Source organism: Myiozetetes cayanensis, unplaced genomic scaffold (assembly GCF_022539395.1).
Source record: "Myiozetetes cayanensis isolate MyiCay16 unplaced genomic scaffold, myiCay2020 scf22, whole genome shotgun sequence".
NCBI lineage: Eukaryota > Metazoa > Chordata > Aves > Passeriformes > Tyrannidae > Myiozetetes > Myiozetetes cayanensis.
In genome coordinates, this window is record NW_026087434.1 from 5,993,816 (window position 1) to 6,012,469 (window position 18,654).

The window sequence follows — 18,654 nt, forward strand, 5'->3', positions numbered from 1 at the left end:
GCTGCCACAGAGGCCAAAATGCTTCCCCACACTCACTAAGAGAAGACATCTCAAAACATGAGGGGCCTTACCTGACCAGCAAAAAAAAAATAAAGCTGTGCTTTGCCACAGCACTGCCAGGAGCCAAGAGGAAGAATATATTCTCTCCTCAGACAGCACAGGAGCTAAAATGAGAAAGCAAGAGACACCAATTCTGCAGAAGGCACAGTTATTTCACGCTCTGTGCAGCTCCAGACTGTGTCAGTGTGGCTGCCAAAGGACAGGAGCACGTGCCCAAGGCACACACGCCCGGTGCCACCGCACAGTGACGCGCACAGTTCGTAACAGCAGTGCTCAGCACGGATATGCATCTGCTGCCTAAGAACTCCAGAGGTATCACAAACCTCAATTAATGATCTACACTGATGTCACTGTTCTCCAGGGCCAAAGCCTTTCCCGGGAATGCTGTCCGGCTGCTTTGGCAGGAAGGCGGCACTTTTACCCACATGACACAGGTCCTCTCGATGCCAGGTCAAGATTGACCCCACAATCAGCTCGCTCTGCCTTGGGAACCTGCTCCCACTGAAGCCCAGTGTGCCACACTCAGGCCTGGGATGCCTCCACAAAAAGCTCTATTCCAGCTGTGATGCACAAGGAAACCCAGACACAAAGCAGTGATGGACCCAGACGCACAGGCAGATGGACAGACAGGAGGGGTGGCTCTAACACGAGGCCTTATCGTGCTCACAACATTTACAGCACAAATTTCACTCATTTAATTCAAGAGTGATTAGACTTAGAAGGAAACAAGTAAGAACTGGCTCAAAATGGGGCTGGATGGAAAGAAATGGCAAGATCAGCAAAAGGTGGAAATTAATGGGAAAAAACCAGGCAGGTTGGCACATCCCTTGGGATAGTGCTTTTACTGGGATCCAGAATGCCTCAGAGAAGCCTGCTGTCAGCAAGTCCCAAGGGGAGACTGGACAAGCAGACAAGAATATGATCAAAAATGGGATGGATTTGTCTAAGTTACTTTGCTTGTACCAGTGCTCTTGAGTACAAAGGGAGACCCTGCTCACTCACCTGCATCCAAGCACAATTGACAAAAAAACCTCATATCTCATGTTGACTGGCACTTTTAAATTCTTCTTCCTTAGAAAAAATGCCAGTATTTTCTAGTCCTAACGTTTTCTGAGGCAGTGATATTTCTTGCCTTGTCTCTTCTTGGCAAGTGATCATCTGTAGCACTAACAGATGATCCAGCAACAGTCCCACATCACAGCATGTCAGAAAAGAGGCAGCCCAGTATTTGTAATCACTGAATCACTTCAGAAAGAATCTCCACTCAATCTGTGTAAATACAGTTATTTATTTTTTTTAAAGCAAGTCTATTTCTACATGCAAAGGGTTTCAGCTCTCCCACTGCAGAGCATGTTATAGCTTTAGATCCTCAAATAAAGACACCATTTCACTCACCATTGAATCCAGCAGCTTGTAAACCTGCAGCAGAAATTAAGAGAAGACAGTTGCAGTGAAAACACACTGAGGAACCCTGAGGATGAGACTGACAGAGACGGTTTCTCACACTGCAGTACATTATCATATGGGCACACACACAACCACACAGAAGTGGCAGCCTGCTAACAGAGCTCTCTAGTAATAACTTCTCTGGCTATGAAGTGTGTTTAACATTATCTGAGGTACAATTAATTCAGCTGATCCCTCAAGAGTCCACAAGCATGCTAAAGACATCCCAGATAGAAGTCCCGCATGTGGCTATGCGATGGCTGGATTTCTGCTAACAGATTCTGGGCTGGAATAAAGGGCATCTTAATTTGGATTTCACACTTACCTTGCTGCAGCATGAGGGACATATGTCTGTCAGTTTTCTGAGTTTACAAAAATGTTTCCCTCTCCCCCTGAGCCTCAGTGTAACTTACAAGCCAAGAAACTAAAATACAAGCTTTGGTCAGACTCACTTCAATATAGAGTTTTTCCTGGTATATTCCAAATGAAACAGAGTCCACCTGCTCCTGAGGAGGTTCTACTCCCTCTGCAGTTACAGCTCCCTCTTTCTCCTTCAGTGATGAAGTGGCAGATACCCGCTTCTCATCTTTTACTTTTGGGGGCTCTGCTCCCTCTTTCACCTTCACTGATGCAATGGAAGATGACCGCTTCTCATCTTTCACTTTCATCTTTCTGCTGCCTGGATGTTCCTAATCAGGGACAGACCGAGAAAAAAAGGGACATGGGTCAGAACACCACTCAGGCTGTTGCTAGATGCACCTCCCAGGAGCAGCACCTCTCATTCAGGGTTAGAAATCAGCTCAAACTCAGGACACACAACCTCAGAATTGTTCACACTGTCCCCTGCACTCAGGGCTCACCAGACATCCCAACACATACCGCTTTCTCTTTCCCTGATGTTGCTCTACTTTTTTTGCCTTCTTTATCCTTTTTCTCTTCTTTCTTAGTGGCTATTTTGTCTTCCTTTCCTCCTTTTTTTTCTCCTCCTTGCTTTACTTCCTCTAATAAAGAAAAAATTTCAATTACCCAAAAGCATCCACACATCCAGAAAGACCAGCCCACCGCACTAACACAGTGGGAGTGTTACTTTTGCAATGTACTTCCCTCTTTTTATTAATCTGAGCTGTACTGCACTGAAAAACAATACCTTGAAGAGTACTTTGTTTAAATAAGGAATGAAGAGGTCTCAGATGTGTATCAGAACAAGCCTGTAAGACAGCTAATAGTGAGGCAGTGTTTGCTGGGTCAGTCTGTGTGAAAACCACAGCTACACGTAGCTGAATTAAAAGGCTTTTTTGTGAGGTGGTTTTTTACAAATAATACTGTGACTGTCACACAATCTGCCTTTTTTTTCTGATGCATTTTCTTATAAAAGCTTTGAGGGGGACCTGCTGAAAATGAAATTTCAGTTGAAACTCATCATGTTTGCTGGATTTCCAACAGTCAACAGAAAGCAGTTGCTGTTCTAAAGCTACCATTTACCTGTTTCCTCTGGAACACCATCTGCATAGGTGTCTTTGTCAAGCAAGCCATACAGGGATCTCAGCCTCAGAGCGTGACTCACCATATCATCAATTGCTCCCCGCCACAGCTGGAGGCTGAGAAAAGGATCAGGATCAGAAGGGAGACAGTGCAGCAGTTGCCACCTTGTTTTAACCCTGTGCCCAGAAGTAGAGGCACCTTACAGCTGAGAGCTGCTCTATAAAACTAAGCCAACAAAACAACACCCACTGTCTAAATATCTGGGCAGGGAGACGATAAATTGCTTTCCTCATGTTAGATCCCTCCAAGGTCTCAAAGGTTTGCAAATCAACAGGCTCCCAGGGACCCATAAATATTACTGTGAAACTAGGTCTGCTCCTCAACATGACACACGTTGATAAATCAGCATCAACCTGCTCTGTGTTTACCAAGAGGAACCTGCATCCTTCTAATTTAGATGCAATGAGAAGCTGTTGATATGTTTACAGTCTGAAAGCCTGAGCAAAGAACAGAGAGACTGTATGAGGGAGGAGACAGTTATCTGAGTAAAAGGGTACAGAAAATACCCAAAGGTTTCATAAATACAGACTAGAATAATCTTGCTAGAAATAATCTTGTACACTCTCCAAAATTACAAGCATTTAATTTTCTAAACTTATCTCCAGGAAAAAAAAAAAAAAAGGCATTTGGGTCCTAGACAGCTGCTACAATTAAGCTATAAAAAAACCAGAGTGTAAAGATGACTTCTAGACCTCATATAATTATCTGCACTCTGAATCACAACACTTGCAACAGAGCTGGCTGAGGCTGTTGATCACACAGTGTTTTCACAAGCTTTTTCCTTGCAAAGGTAACACACCAGAGGGGATACAGAAGGTCTGACTGAGCTGGCCTCTGTTCAACACACAGCTCCAGAGCTGCCTTATTGAGCTGGGTCAGTGCTTCTTCCCTCTGCTCCTCCCTGGGGATTGACATTATGGCCTGTGAGAGAAAAGACAGAGGGTGTGTGGGGCACTTCTCAGGGCTCATTCCCAGTCTGCGGGCCCTGAGCTCAATGGAGCACACCACGGCTCTCTCCCTGGACACCAGCCCGAAACCAGGCTGCTCTGGGCACTTACACACACACACATGTGGCTTCCTGTATGGCTGGGATTTGGCCAAGGTCCCCAAGATCCAGGCAACAATCCCAGATTCCCCCATCACACTGACAGTAAGTCCCTTTGCAACTTCACAGGTGTGCTGGGGAACAGGGATTCTAGCAAGCTGCAAGGCTCCCTAGCTCAGTTATAAAAGAAACAGAAAGATTTCCAAGAGAGCACTACACAAAAACCGCTGACAGAATCCAAACCACTTTTGCTTTAATCTAGGGAGGTCTGTACTTTATCCACAGCCTGTCATGAGTGCCCCCTTAGTTCTCGATGAATAGAAAGGACTCTCCAAGGCAAGGAGCCCTTGGGGGAGCCACGGGAGGCTGTAAGACTAGCCTGCCCCCCGCATTCCGTGCTGGGATGACAGAAAGCTAACGGGGGAAGAGCTTAAAATATCTATTATGTTGTCTGGTTCCCTTCTCTTCTTCACACAACAGCCCACAAAGTCTGCCTTGGGAATCTCTTTACAAGAGCACTGAGGGTGTGGTCAGCAGAGCCAACACAGATCATAAATCATCTCTAACTCCCAGCACATAGGCAGCAGACCTTTGGGTGGGCTCCACACTGGGGCAGGCTGGGCTGTTTGAAGGGAAATGAAAACACCATCAGCTTGTCACAGCACCAGTGGGAACAGAGGTGACCACCTGTTTAAAGTCCTCAAGGGAAAGGTTCCATCCTGATGGGCCTGCTTCTTCCTCCTCAATGCTCATCTTTTGCCTCGGAGCCTCCTCTAGTGAGTTCTTCCCAGCTGGGAGCTCTGTGGTGCTGCTCTGAGCAGGGAGAGGCTCCACAGTGCTCTCCTGGTACTCTGTGTCCTCCTCTGCAGTGCCCCTCTGGTCTGAGGGCACTTTCTCCTCAAAGGCTGAAGGCACAGTCATGTACTGTCTCCACAGTTTGTGCAGCTGCTTCACCACTTGATACTGATAATAAAACTGTGATAACAGGGAAAAAGTAAACAGACATGAGCTTTGCCTTCCCTCTTCAAACACAACTGTTAAAGCTTCCGGGGCAGACTCTGCCAGCTCCAGAAACCCAGGGATGCACCAGCCCCATGAGTCTGCCCTCCCTGTTACTTCAGTTACCCATCAAATAGCAAACATCACCCCGGGATTCTTCCTGTGGAACAACTCTTCCTCGGTGGCATAGGCATCTGCAGGAGATGGGGTGCGCTCTGGAGTCCGAGCTTGGTCAAGGAGTTCATTGAGACTGTCTTTGACTATAGCAGCACCTTCTCGAGCAGCCAGGTCACTCTGAGGCACCACAGTGAGAGCAGCATGTGTGAGTCCCCATTCCACATACAAGCACACAAACAAATTCACTCCCACGCCAGTAACCACATGTATACATTACACAGGGTTACAAAGACAAGAATAACTGCAAACCCCACTGAGCCCAGCAGTACTGCCAACAGCTCTCCAAATAAACCCTACAAATCCTCCCTCAAACTATGCTTTTCAAAGCATAGTGTAATTTTCAATTTATACCTTAAATTATCGTAGTGTTCAACACACAATCCCATCCCCACTAAGTAACTAATGAAATTAATTACCAACAGAAAATTCATTTTTAAAGGGCCAGCGTGAACACTTTAGTAGACACAGTCATGTCTTTAGTAACAACATTACAAAAGACTGCAAAGTTCCTCCATGTTATTTAGCAAACCTGCTCAAGTATGTACAGACATTCTGTAAATCATCTTACTCTCAGCCCTAATTACACAGCAATAAAAATACCAGTCATTCACTCCTACCCTTATCCTCTATTTGCATATAAAGTTCAAAGCTCACAGTTACCCAGTCACATGCTTGGTTACCTCCAGTTTCTCTCTGAAGTCAGCCAATTTATCCTCATACACAGCAATTCCCCAAAGGGTCACCTGCAGCAGAGCTCCTCCTAATAACAGAGGATGTGTCCTAAATTCCCAGGGCTCACTGAAAATGCCTGCTCTCCTTGACTTGAAAAGAAAGGAAAACCTCAGAGTTTCTCCAGGCAAAATTACACCTGAAATAAGAGAGAAAATGCATTGGTCTGCAAGAAGCCACCTGGTTAACTTGACCCTTTTCCAACCCCACCCCAAGTGTCCTTATCTCTGTAGGAGATTCTTTCCCCATATTTTGGCTGGTTATCACAGTTCATCCAGCTATTTTTCTCCTTCCAGATTTACTCCCAGTCCCCATGTTACTGAACTGGTGTTACTTCCACTGCATGCTCCTTCTACAGCAAGCTCAGCTCTCCAGCAGATGATGGTCCATTTGCCATCAGCAAATGGCTCACTTCTCAACATTCCACCCATTTGCAGTCAGAGTAGGAGCAACCTCCTTTCCTTTAGGTTTCATGAGAGGGATCTGCCTTGCACAGCTCTTTTGGGGTGAGTCAGCTCTGACACCCAGGAGCTCCCTCAGGAGAATCACCCAGCAGTGCCGTGCCATTAGTCAGACTCCACGTCTCAGGAAACTCACCAATACCTGCTCTCTGGCTGAGGTACAAAGGTCTCGTACCTGGTCTGGTATCAAAGTAAAAACATGGCATCCTCCTCCCCTTGGTTTCTCTGGAGGGAATCTGCTGGGGAAGCCTCATCCAGCTGTACCAGATGGCAGCTGTGCCATCGTTGCTCACTGTCAGGAAGCTTTCAGCCTCCTCACCAGCCAGAGTCTCGAAGGTGAGCCGGGCAGCAACGCCAATTTCATTCTACAAGGAAGAGGAAAAAGCGAACGATTTCTCCTCTATCTGGCAGGATTTATCCTGCATGAAGTCATAGCTCAAATAAAGGGTTGAGCCTTGGTAGGAGAACTTGTAAGGCAGGTCCAGTGAAGTGGTCATTATACAGAGAGAGACTGGGAATCTGAGCTCACACCACAGCCAGAGCAACCCCTTCTGTCCCTACATCTCTCCAGACCAAACATAGGGATGCTCTATTATGTTCAGAATAAATTCCCCATTCTGTGGCCTGGGAGTGACACTCATTGTACAGCTGTGACTTGGGAACTCAAACAGGCTTAGTTTGACTAAACGATTAAAATCTCACAATTACCCCAGAAGAAGTCATGCCCTTGATCCAACGAGCAGGCTGGCCACAGAAAACTAAAGATAGATGCTTTTCTTCTTCTGGAACCACATTGCAGGAGTCACTGCTACAGAAAACAAGAGCCAGCATTTTCATGGACTGAAATTCACTATCAGAGAGGGGAGAACCTGGGATAATTTACAAGGCCCTGTAAGAAATAATCCCAGCTAATGCTTTTCCACACACTCATCTCCTTAAGGACAGAGCCTTGCTCCTTAGACACAAGGCCTCAAGGCACAAAGATTTCTAAATCTGGTGATTATATTAAAATATGCCTTTTGTTGTGCCCAGTGGAGGTTCCTCTCCATTCTGGCTAAAACCAGCTAAGGATACCTTTATAGACTGGTGGTACATATCCAAAACTCTTTACTTCTGCCACGAAGTAAAGCTTACTTAATCTCTTCAGAAGGGGTGGAACACGGAGAAGCCTCTGCTGAGACAGACGTGAACGGCTGCCCTTTACCAATCACCTCCAGTCCTTCCAGATCCTGGACATACACAAGAATGATCAACTCAGGATTTCTCTTTTTATAGGGAAAGGAAATTATAATACCAGCCAAATGCATCAACTCAGTCAAGTAAAGTGAAGTTGAGGTATTTTGCTCCTACAATGGTACAACTCCTTCATGAGTGTGGCCCTCTGGAAATGTCAGAACTTCCAAGGAAAGTACTGTGGGGCTAAGTTTTAGATTCCTAATGCTTTTTCAGACCCAGTTCTTGGCAATTTTATGTTACTCTACTGACAAGAAACAAGAGACACAAAGAATGTCCCTGCTCCTCTGGTCTTACCGGCTTATAAAAACCCAGTTCCTCCAGGATAGATTTCAGCTCCTGCCGCCGATGTTTCAGGAAAAGACTCTTATCCCAGGTTAGGTGGCAAGGAATCTTCGTTGGGGGCTTCAGAGCTGTGGAAATACCCATACAAGAGCTCGCTCTCTACATACTCACGCCTATTAAATTTCACTCTCTGCCCAACTTTGGCCTCATGGTGTTTTAAAGAGGAGGCTCAGGAGATGACTGGGAAGTAGCTGCTCCCTCCACATCCGTGCCCCGTTTCTCTGGAACACCTCTCTGCAGTGCTCCCTTACCCGTTTCCTTCTGGACAGTGCGGGGTTTGCCCACGTGAGTGATTGGCTCTCGGTCCCCACGTTCTGTCCGAGTCAGTGTCAGCATCAGGCCGGTGAGTTCATCTCCAATACGGTCGGGTTGGCTCCAGAACTCGCTTCCTACTCGGAATCCCTGCGGTGCAAAACCAGGCTCGCATTGATACAGAGTTGCACAGCTACCTGCTATTTTCACAGGGGCTAGAAAGGATCTGATCCTGCCTATATGAACATTTTAATAGTCCGTGAATTATCCCTTTCTGCAGAGCAAGCCAAAATTTCTATTAGGCTGCTGCCAAAGACAAAAGAACTTTCTTATACCTAGTGCTATGTGAAGGTTGAATGATATTAAAATTAAGCCTTGCACAAATGCAAATTCTTTGATAGTGCTATAAATGTAAAAAAATTATTTTAACACAGGATCCTCCCATAATCCTCTTGCATTACCCGTATCCCTTTCTCCATGGCAATCACTAAAATCCAAGCCCGAATGAATCAGATCTCTCTGCTCCTGGAGCAGCAATTGTGACATGTTCCCATGTCACCTCCCTGGGCAGGACAGACTTCGTTGAGAGTCCAGAAATGGCACTTGCTCATCCCCACCTTCCTCTGAGTGGTATGGATAGCACAGTTCATGGTTTTATTTTTAAAGCCCCTGAAAGCTCTGCTCACACACCAGGCTGAAGGACTCAGAGTGGCTTTGATAAACACCTATGAAAGCTCTACAGGGATGTTACTCACCACACCAGTGTCTGTGCTGTTTCACAAGAGCAGCACATTCAGGACACACAGGAAGTGGGGCTCTCACCTTTCCAGGATGGAGGTAGGGGAGACTCCGGTCAATGAGGTCACTTTCTTCCACGACTTGCCTGTAATTCTCCGCGATGTTCATCATCAATTCATTCTCTGGCTTCTGAAGTATTTCTGTAAAGAGGAAACGTCACATCATTGGTGCTGCACTTCTGGGCACACCCTTTGATACTATTGTTGTTCACCTGTAACCCACTTACACACTGGGCCCTGCCAAATCCACTGTCCTTGCCCCAGCCAGAGCCACCAGCTCACCCTCCCACCACATCCACAGCCACGAACACGTGTGAGAGCTCTGAGAACATGGAGTTAGACTGCAATGGCAATAGGAGTAACCCTGGTAGGTGATGACCACGGCAGTTTGATGTGGGGACATCAAACTCCCCCACCTACACACAGAATTTTACAGAATGAGGCCTCTGCAGCTTGTCTCACCTCCTAGGTGTTTCTCCTGCTTTTTCCTGATTGCCATATGATGGCTCCAGTTCTGGAGAGCTTTGTGCCCTGCTAGTTGGGCCTGAGGAGCCTTTCTCTTCTTCTCTCCTCCACATTTCTCTTTTAAAGCTGCTGCAGTAACATGTGGACGAGGAACCTCAGTAACATCTGCTGTCTGATGAGAAAGGAAATATTAAATGAACCTCTTCATGCACACCAAAACAAGAAGGGGTCAGGGCAGGAGGAAAGAATTATTCAGATTGACTGTACTTCTACATTAGCACTCTGAGAGGAACAAAAGCAGGACAGTAGGAACACACTCAGAGACAACGGAAGGATTTATCTGAGTAATTAGACTCCAGCAATGCCATTGCTGCAACCCTGACGCCTTCAGCAGAGCACAGAGGGAAGAGGAAGCCTGTGTAATTGTTCCCTCCGTGACCTGGTCCTGCACACAGCACTCCAAAACCTGCTGGTGCAGTTTCTCTGATGGCAAACCCTCCCCATAGAGTGTGACGAGGCTGGGAAAACCACACCTCGGGCCTGACCTGCTCCTGATAGGTGCTGGAAAGCATCGAAAGGTACTGCTGGCACCACACTCCACCTCTGGAAAAGTGCCACACAGCAGCATTTTCCTAACTTTACAAACCAACCCGAGCGCTTCTTCTAGCCCAGGCTTCCATCTTAAACTCCTGGACACTTCCCAAAATGTGATGAGGGAGAATCTCTTCGCAGCCATCAGCAAACTCTTTAGGTCCTACAACACACACACAAAAATACCCAGCCCCAGAGCCAGGTCAGTAAAATCTGGCTTAGCAAAACCAAAGCCCAGAGATAAGATGGAAGTTGAACCCTACCAGGAAAAGCCAGTGGTTGCCTGGGTGCCCTGGGGGAAGCAGGACGTGCTACAAGATGTGTCACCTCCTTGGGTTTGTATTTTCGAACGAGGTAATTCTTCCTAACTGGAACTCTCCCAGCATCATGGGGAAGGCGTGGAGCATGAAGCTGCAGGAAACAAACAGTAACAGCGCAGTTAGGTACACACTGACTCACCTCTAATCCATCTGATGCTTTTAGGATATGCAGAGGTCGTATCAGTACAATTACTGTAAGAGTCCTGGAAAGGGACTTCTCACAAGGGCCTGGAGCGACATGACAAGGTGGAATGGATTCAAACTAAAAGAGTAGGTTTAGATTAGATATTAGGAAGAAATTCTTCCCTGTGAGGGTGGTAAGGCCCTGGCACAGGTTGCCCAGAGAAGTTGTGGCTGCCTCATCCTTGGAAGTGTCCAAGGCCAGGTTGGACTGGGCTTGGAGCAAACTGGGATAGTGGAAGGTGTCCCTGCCCATGGTAGGAACAAGATGAGCTTTAAGGTCCTTCCAACCCAAATCATTCTATGATTCTCTGATTCCTCCCTATGAGGCACGTTATGCAGCTGCAGAGACACCAGCTTAGTTGCTGTCTCATTCCCCTGAACTCTGGTTTATAACAGGGGAAGGGAAAGGAGAGTTTTAAATCACTTTCCCAAGAGATATCTGCTCGATGTCAAATGCTTCCACTCACACACTGGGACTCAAGTTTTGGAAGGAAAGCCATGAAAGCTACTACACAACTTACAGGTCTTATGAGACCATAAAGTTGGAGAGGCAGATGATTTATCCTTACAGTTGCAAGTACTGTGTAAAGACTGATAATTCTTTATTTTTCACCATTGAACCTAATGATGTGACATTTTATCATGACAAAGAGCACGACAGACAAAATGGAGTAAGAACTCAACTGCAGGAGTGAGTTTTGGCTTAAGTAAATGGGCAGCACCCTCTGCTAAACACACAGAGAGTGACAGTTAAGGCAGCTTTTTCTACCAGTAGAAATACTCATACATACTTTCTCCAGGTCCTCCACCTTAATTGCAAGTGCCTGGATATCCTCTCCTTGCAGAACATATGAACCAGGCTCGGGCTCGGGCTCGGGCTCAGGCTCAGGCTCTTCTGAAATTGTTGAACTTGGCCTTCCAGAGGTCTTTTCCTTCTTGCCTGAAATATACACGAAGAGATCTCCTCTTCAGTCTCCCCAGGAAACACCACCTTCCTCTTTCAGCCTGGTTAATCATTTCCAGCTGACCATGTTTTGGTGGTGGTTTTTTGGTTTTGTTTTGTTTTGTTTTTAAGGTTTCACAGAACAACTGAATTCAGCATCTCTTGTAATGGGAAAAATCAAACTCTCAGAAGCAGCAAGGACCAAAGTGGGTCAAGCAGGATTCAACTGTCTCACCCTTCATTCTAGATGAGATAAATACAGATAAATAGAGCTCCCTGCAGGAGGAACAACAAATTCCTGGGAAGCTTCCTGCTCCAGCTGCTAGTGCAAGGACACAGCCCTCCTGCACTCACCCAGCACAACTCTGATAACACACTACTAGATTTCCAGAAGCTCCTGAATAGCTACACAGCTCTGAAACAGACAAACCCCCTTAGCACAGCCGGGCCGGGCCAAGCCGAGGGGATCGCACCGGGGGCTGTTCCTCCCCTTAACATGCGCGTCCCTCCCGCTGGTACCGGCTCATTCAAAAAACCCCAAACTATAATAATAACGGCACGGGGGTCCCTGGGTGGGAAGGGGCTGTCTGTGGGGGCTCCACCCCGGGCCTCGCTGAGGCCGCGGGCCCGGCCCGGCCGCCGCTGCCCAAGGCGCGCCCCGCGCCGGCCGTACCCGGGGGGCTCCGGTTCTGGGGCCGACTGGCCCGCGACGCCATGTCCCGCCGACCCTCCGACCGGGGCACCGGCACCGACAGAGCCCCCGCGAGTCGCGACAGGTCGCGACAGGACACGGAGCCCTCACAGCGCCGGGAGGCACCGCCCCCTGGCGGGGCACGGCGGCACCGCCCCGCGGCCCCTGCCGGCACGCATGCGCCGTGCGGCCGGGACACTGCCACACACTGGGACACACCGGGATAGTGGGACACTGGGACACACCGGGATACTGGGACACCGAGACACACCGGGATACACCGGGATAGTGGGACACCGGGATACACCGGGATAGTGGGACACCGAGATACACTGGGATACACCGGGATAGTGGGACACCCAGACACACCGGGATAGTGGGACACCCACACACACCGGGACACACCGGGATAGTGGGACACCGAGACACACCGGGATAGTGGGACACCAAGACACACCGGGATAGTGGGACACACCGGAATAGTGGGACACCCAGACACACCGGGATAGTGGGATACCCACACACACCGGGATAGTGGGATACCCAGGCACACCGGGATAGTGGGACACCCAGACACACCGGGATAGTGGGACACCGGGATACACCGGGATAGTGGGACACCCAGACACACCAGGATATTGGGACACCCAGACACACCGGGATAGTGGGATACCGGGACACAGCGGGATAGTGGGACACCGGGACACACCGGGATATTGGGACACCCGGACACACCGGGATAGCGGGACACCGGGACACACCGGGATAGTGGGACACCGGACACACCGGGATAGTGGGACACCCAGACACACCGGGTCTCCAGGATACTCGAAGAGTGGGACACTGGGGCGCAGGGACACGGACACACTGGGCCTCTGGGCACTGGTCGACCAGAGACACCAGGACATCAGGCTCCAGGACACCGGGCACTGGGACACGGGAGTGCTGGGACACCGGGGACACTGGGACCTGCCCTGCGGGAAATCCCCCCTGGATGATGCCACTGCCCCAAGAGCCCTCAGCCAGCACACAGCTCTCGTGTTTTATTATCCGTTGTGGCCGCTCACAGCCCCCACATTTTGGCCGCCGTGTCCGTCCCCCATGTCTGTTCCATGCTGGGTTCCCCCTCGGTGGGCACCGGGCAGTGCCCAGCACCTCTGGAGCTGGCACAGCAGGTCTGGCAGCAGCGAGTCCAGCACGGCCAGGCCAGCCCAGGTGCACCGCAGGCCGCTGTGGGAGAGGTGATGGTGAGCTCTGGGGCACCGGGGGAGACCCCTCTTGCTCCCCACAGGGGTTCCTGGGGCTCACCTGCCATCCAGGAGCAGCCAGCCCTGCTCCTGCAGCGCCCGAGCCTCCCCTGGTACCCCGAACACGGTCTGCAGGCTGAGCTGGGGGGAGAAGTGCCCCCAGCGCTGTGTGCCCAGGGTGAGAGAGGGGCATTAGTGATAGGGCATCAGTGGTGGGTCACTAGTGATGGGGCATCAGCATCCCAGTACCCCAAGGGGCTCCAGGAGAGCTGGAGAGGGACTTTGGACAATGGTCTGGAGTGACAGGACAAGGGAAACTGGATTCAAACTGGAGGGTAGGTTTACTTTAGGTATTAGGGAGGAATTCTTCCCTGTGAGGCCCTGGCACAGGCAGCCCAGAGAAGCTGTGGCTGCCCCATCCCTGGAAATGCTCAAAGCCACTTTGGATTGGTCTTGGAGCAACTTGGTGTTGTGGAAGGTGTCCCTTCCCATGACAGGGGGGTGGGATTAGATGGTCTTTAAGGTCCTTCCCAACCCAAACCATTCCGTGATTCTATGATTAGTGGTAGGTTGGTGCAGGGGACCCCCACAGGTGACTCCTCACCTCATGTGTGACGCCCTCATCTGTGCGTAGTCCCAAGGTGAGCAGTTCCTCCAGCCTGTGGGGACACGGAAAGCTGTGGGGCAGCACAGACAGGGAGAGAGCGTGGGGTGGACCCTTCTACTCACTGCTCCAGGGCACTCAGCACCACCCGACTCCTGGTGCCGTGTCCCTGGCACTGCACTTCCCGCATCCAGGCAACAGGCTCCGGCGTCTGGACACGGGCTTCCCGGCTGCAGCCGCCCTCACCCTTTGGCACGAAGCGCCCGTGCGCTCCTGCAGCAGTGAGGGAGGGGGACAACGGAGTTCAGGGGGCACGTGGCCACACACAGACCCACCTGGCTCCCCGTCACCCCCTTACCTGGCCCCACACCGATGTACTGGTCAGCCCGCCAGTAGGAGAGGTTGTGGTTGCTGAGGGCGCCCTGGGGGAGAGCGCGGCGTGGGGTGAGATGGGGCCGGGCCTGCTCGGGGAGCAGCACAGCATGGTGGGAACACGGTATGGGGGCCACCCCACCTTGCGTGCAAAATTGGAGACCTTGTAGTGGCGGAAGCCGGCGGCCACCAGCACAGCGCGGGCTGTCTGGTACATGTCGGCCAGCAGGTCCTGGGGGGGCAAGGGCAGGCTTCCCCCCCGGACCTGTGCCGCCAGCGCCGTGCCCCGCTCCAGCGTCAGCTGGTACAGGGAGATGTGGTCATCACAGAGCTCCAGCGCCGCCTCCAGCCGCTGGGCCCAGGCGTCCCGGCTCTGCCCCGGCAGCCCGAACATGAGGTCGATGGAGGTGTGGCCGGGGAAGAGCCCCCGTGCTGCCTCCACGGCCTTCTGTGCCTCCGCCGCCGTGTGCTCCCGGCCCAGCAGCCGCAGCTCGGTGTCGTCCAGCGACTGTGGAGGGAGTGTGGTGACAGTGGGGTCACGGGGGGGTGCAGGGCTGTGGGAGGAGAGCCCCTCTCACCTGGACGCCGATGGAGAGGCGGTTGACGCCAGCTGCCCTGAAGCCAGTGAGGCGAGATGTGTCCGTGGAGCTGGGGTTGGCCTCCAGCGTGACCTCGGCGCTGGCGGGCAGATGGGCAGCCCCCGCCACGGCCTCCAGCACCGCCGCGATGGTGCCAGGGCTGGCCAGGCTGGGGGTGCCCCCGCCGAAGAACACAGAGGTGATGCTGTGGGGCAGAGGGTGGGGAGTTGCAGGTGGGCACTGAAGACCCCATACCCTGCCATGAGCTCTTCGTGCACCCACCTGTGCACCTGGCTGAGGCGGAGCAGGGTCTGTGCCTCCCGCACCAGGCAGGCACGCACGGCCGCCTCGTCCACCGCCGGCACCACGTACGTGTTGAAGTTGCAGTAGGAGCAGCGCTTGCGGCAGTAGGGCCACTGTGGGCACAGGGTTTGTGGAGGTCGGCCATGCCCCCACCCCCAGGCACCCCACTTTGAGGGGGAACAGTCTCAGTCCGGTGCACAGGCCCCAGTATCCCTGACCTGCCCCGTGGGCACAAGGCCCACGATCCACACATGTGACCTTTCATATGCACGGCTTGAGGACCCCCTCAGCAACCTGCACCAGTGCATGGCTGGGGAGCCCCACCTGTGCCCCATGACATTGCATGGCCAGGCTGCCCCACCACGCGTGCAAGCCCCGGGGTCCCCAGGGTCCCATATGCACCCACGTGTATGCAAGACCCAAGCCCTCACATTCACCTTCCACCGGTGCAAGCTCTGGGGTCCCATGTGTCCCCCACGTGTGCAAGCCCCACGTGTACAAAGCCGGGGTCCCTCTGTACCCCCTTGTGTGTGAACCCCCGTACACCCCCACGTGTGGAAGCCCCGGGGTCCCCGTACACCCCACTGTGTGTGAACACTGGGGTCCCTCTCCCCACGCGTACGAGCTCCAGGACCCACATGCACCCCCACGAGTGCGAGCCCGGGGTCCCCGCACACACAACAAGCCCTGGTGTCCCCGTGTCCCACCCCGTGTCCCCGCTCACGTGCACGTAGAGCGCGGCTGTGGCGGGGCCGGGCGGTTCCGGGACCGGCTGCGGGGCCGGTTCCGCGGCAGGACCAGGACCAGGAACCGGGCCTGGGCCCCGTCCCGGGCCGCCCCCGCCGGGCAGCGCCGCAGCGACCGCCACGGCCGCCCTTCGGTACCCCCGCACTGCCGCCATGGGGCCCGCGGCACCGCCCGCACCGGGCGGGCACCGAGCGGGGCCGCCCCCGACTGCGCGGGGCCGGGGCGGGGCGAGAGGGAAGGGGAGGGATCGGGGCTGAAGCCCTGCGCTCCTAACGGGGCCGTACGGGGGATGCTCGGTGTGAGTGACGGGGATGCCGCGGTCGCTGTCCTCCCCGGTGCCGGGGATGCCGGGGTCAGTGTCTTCCCCCGGTATCGGTGTTCTCCCCCGACACCGGGAGTATCGGGGGATGCCGGGGCCAGTGTCTTCTCCCGGTGCCGGGGTCAGTGTCCTCTCGCGGTGTCCTCCCCCGACACACGATCCCGACGAGGCTCGGGCATTCCGCAGCCTGCCCCCGCATTCTCCCCCGGCTGCTCCCCAGGGCCGGGAAGGGTTTTCCAGCGTTTCGCCGGAGGGAGCCGTTGCTTATCCCCATGCAAGGTTGTGCAAAGCCGCTGCTGACGAGCCCCAACGTTATAAGTTCTTAATTTGCTCTATTAATAGCCACGGGGAAGTCCAAAACGTCCATGACAAAGGCTGTGACTGTAGATTCTCGTTTCTCGGCCAGGAACGGGTACTTTTTGTGTAACCCACTCCTGATTCAACTTTTCCGGCTGCCCGGAGTTTCCGAGAAGTTCAGTGAGGGCTATAAGAGCAGGAGCCAGGCACTGTAAGGCCAGAAAGCCATGAATACTGCCGGGAGCCCTGCACACACCGAGACCATACTGCCAGCCATGAACGCCAGCTCCTCCTCTACCGTGAGTACTTACAGCTGGGGCTGCATCATCCCAGGGGCTGGAATGGCCATGGGACATCTCGGCAGGTGTCCTGGCTGGTGAGGGCTGGATGGGCCCCAAGGAAGGGATGGGGAAGGTAGGGAAAGCTTCTCCAGCACCAGGCTCTGCTGGGGCTCAGACCCCTGGATGGTGTTGCACCACTCCTGGGACACGAATGGAAGTGTGGGGTGCAGGGATGGGGTGGCAGGGGCTGTACCCCCTGTGCTGGCTGGGGGGGGTCACTGTGTTTCTCAGCAGTGTGCCTGCCCTCACCAGCCAGGGCTGACACCACCTTCATTTCTTACGCATTTCCCCCAAACTACAGTGAGCAGGTGGGGCACCTCGAGGCAGCACAGGGGTTGTGCTAAGGGTGGAGTTACCAAACAGGGATGGGAGGAGGCCTGTCCTGCACCTGGGTTAGTGCTGTGGGAAACAAAGGAAGGTAAAAAGTCCTTCCCTCGACACCAGTCACAGGGGTCCACTGCATCCCCACGGTCACTGGCTGCAGGTGTTGTCATAGAGGTAACAGTTCCTCAGGAAGGAATGTTACAAGGGTCCTAAAACCAGGTCAGGGAGGAGACCTGAGTGAAATGTGGAGGATCAGTGCTGACACTAGCCCCACGAGCAGTTTGGGATCGGGGGAGGAACTTGCTGGAAAGACACTATATAGAAAGGGTCTGACACGAACCATCCATGTTTTTTTCTTTCAGGCAGCAGATATGAGTAGTGAACTTGTCCACTCATTCTGCTTCCATGGGTAGAGCCCACAGTCCAGCTGGGAGATCAAGGACTGAGACCTCGCTCACACTTCCCCCTCTCTCCCAGTTGCACCATTTCCCTCCACCCACCGGAGGAAGCTGCAGCTCGGAGGAGGCCCAACCTTGCGTGCTCGTGCTCGGGGAGGAAACAGGAGGGAGACACCCTCAGTGAGAGCTGTCAGCAACATTATCTGCTTTCCAGCTGGGGTGGGACACTTCTGCTGGCAAGGAAGAGGAGCTCTGCTCTTCCCCTTCTTGCAGGAGTGTTTCATGGTTGGGAGTTACCAAATAACTCCCGTAAAATGCTGTCCCAGTGTGCTCCTCTTCGCACTACCAACAGGACAGGAATTTTGGTATTTCTGCAAAAAACCTTACTGTCTGTTTTGACCAAAACAACAAAATAAACTATGCCAAATTTACCTCGGAGAATTTTTTTTTTGGGGGGGAACACCTGGGGGAGCTGTGGGAACAGGGTAAGCTTTTCAAGCCAGCCTTAGGGAGCCACTTCTCATGCAAAGTTTCATTATCTGAACCCCTTGCCCCTCATTTCAAGTTCAGTAGCTATTATATGACCCAGGAGTCTCACAACACCCAAGCAGAGAAGGCATCACCTACCCTGGGAAGCCAGGCCAGGGTGCTGGGACTTAAAAAATATCAGTGAAATACCTACCAGCATCTGTTCAACTCCTCTGAAATGGCTGCAGCCAAACTGCTCAGAGACACACAAGATTTTTAAATCTTCATAAGGTCTTTCAGTAACCAGACAGGATTCCAGAAATAAGCATCCCTTCCTCACACCACAGTATTTGTCCTGGCAAAGAATCAAACCCAAC

At 52.3% G+C, this 18,654-nt stretch overlaps 1 protein-coding gene across 1 annotated transcript; it reads right to left on the reverse strand.

The window, feature by feature from the left end:
• Nucleotides 1-1,316: 1,316 nt before the first annotated feature.
• Nucleotides 1,317-16,258, reverse strand: LOC126641963 (MYCBP-associated protein-like). Its single transcript, XM_050319160.1, has 25 exons — nt 16,108-16,258; nt 15,363-15,496; nt 15,081-15,285; nt 14,645-15,010; nt 14,489-14,552; nt 14,131-14,203; nt 13,588-13,691; nt 11,437-11,585; nt 10,406-10,553; nt 10,202-10,305; nt 9,549-9,723; nt 9,112-9,227; nt 8,289-8,439; nt 7,990-8,105; nt 7,594-7,688; nt 7,168-7,267; nt 6,635-6,824; nt 5,950-6,137; nt 5,240-5,386; nt 4,781-5,068; nt 3,848-3,969; nt 2,989-3,104; nt 2,386-2,507; nt 1,959-2,195; nt 1,317-1,479 (listed from the first exon to the last, which is right to left on the reverse strand). The coding sequence occupies exons 4-25, from the start codon at nt 14,894-14,896 to the stop codon at nt 1,414-1,416; spliced, it is 3,123 nt and encodes a 1,040-aa protein (XP_050175117.1). The 5' UTR covers nt 14,897-15,010; nt 15,081-15,285; nt 15,363-15,496; nt 16,108-16,258; the 3' UTR covers nt 1,317-1,413.
• Between the last annotated feature and the right edge of the window lie 2,396 nt (nt 16,259-18,654).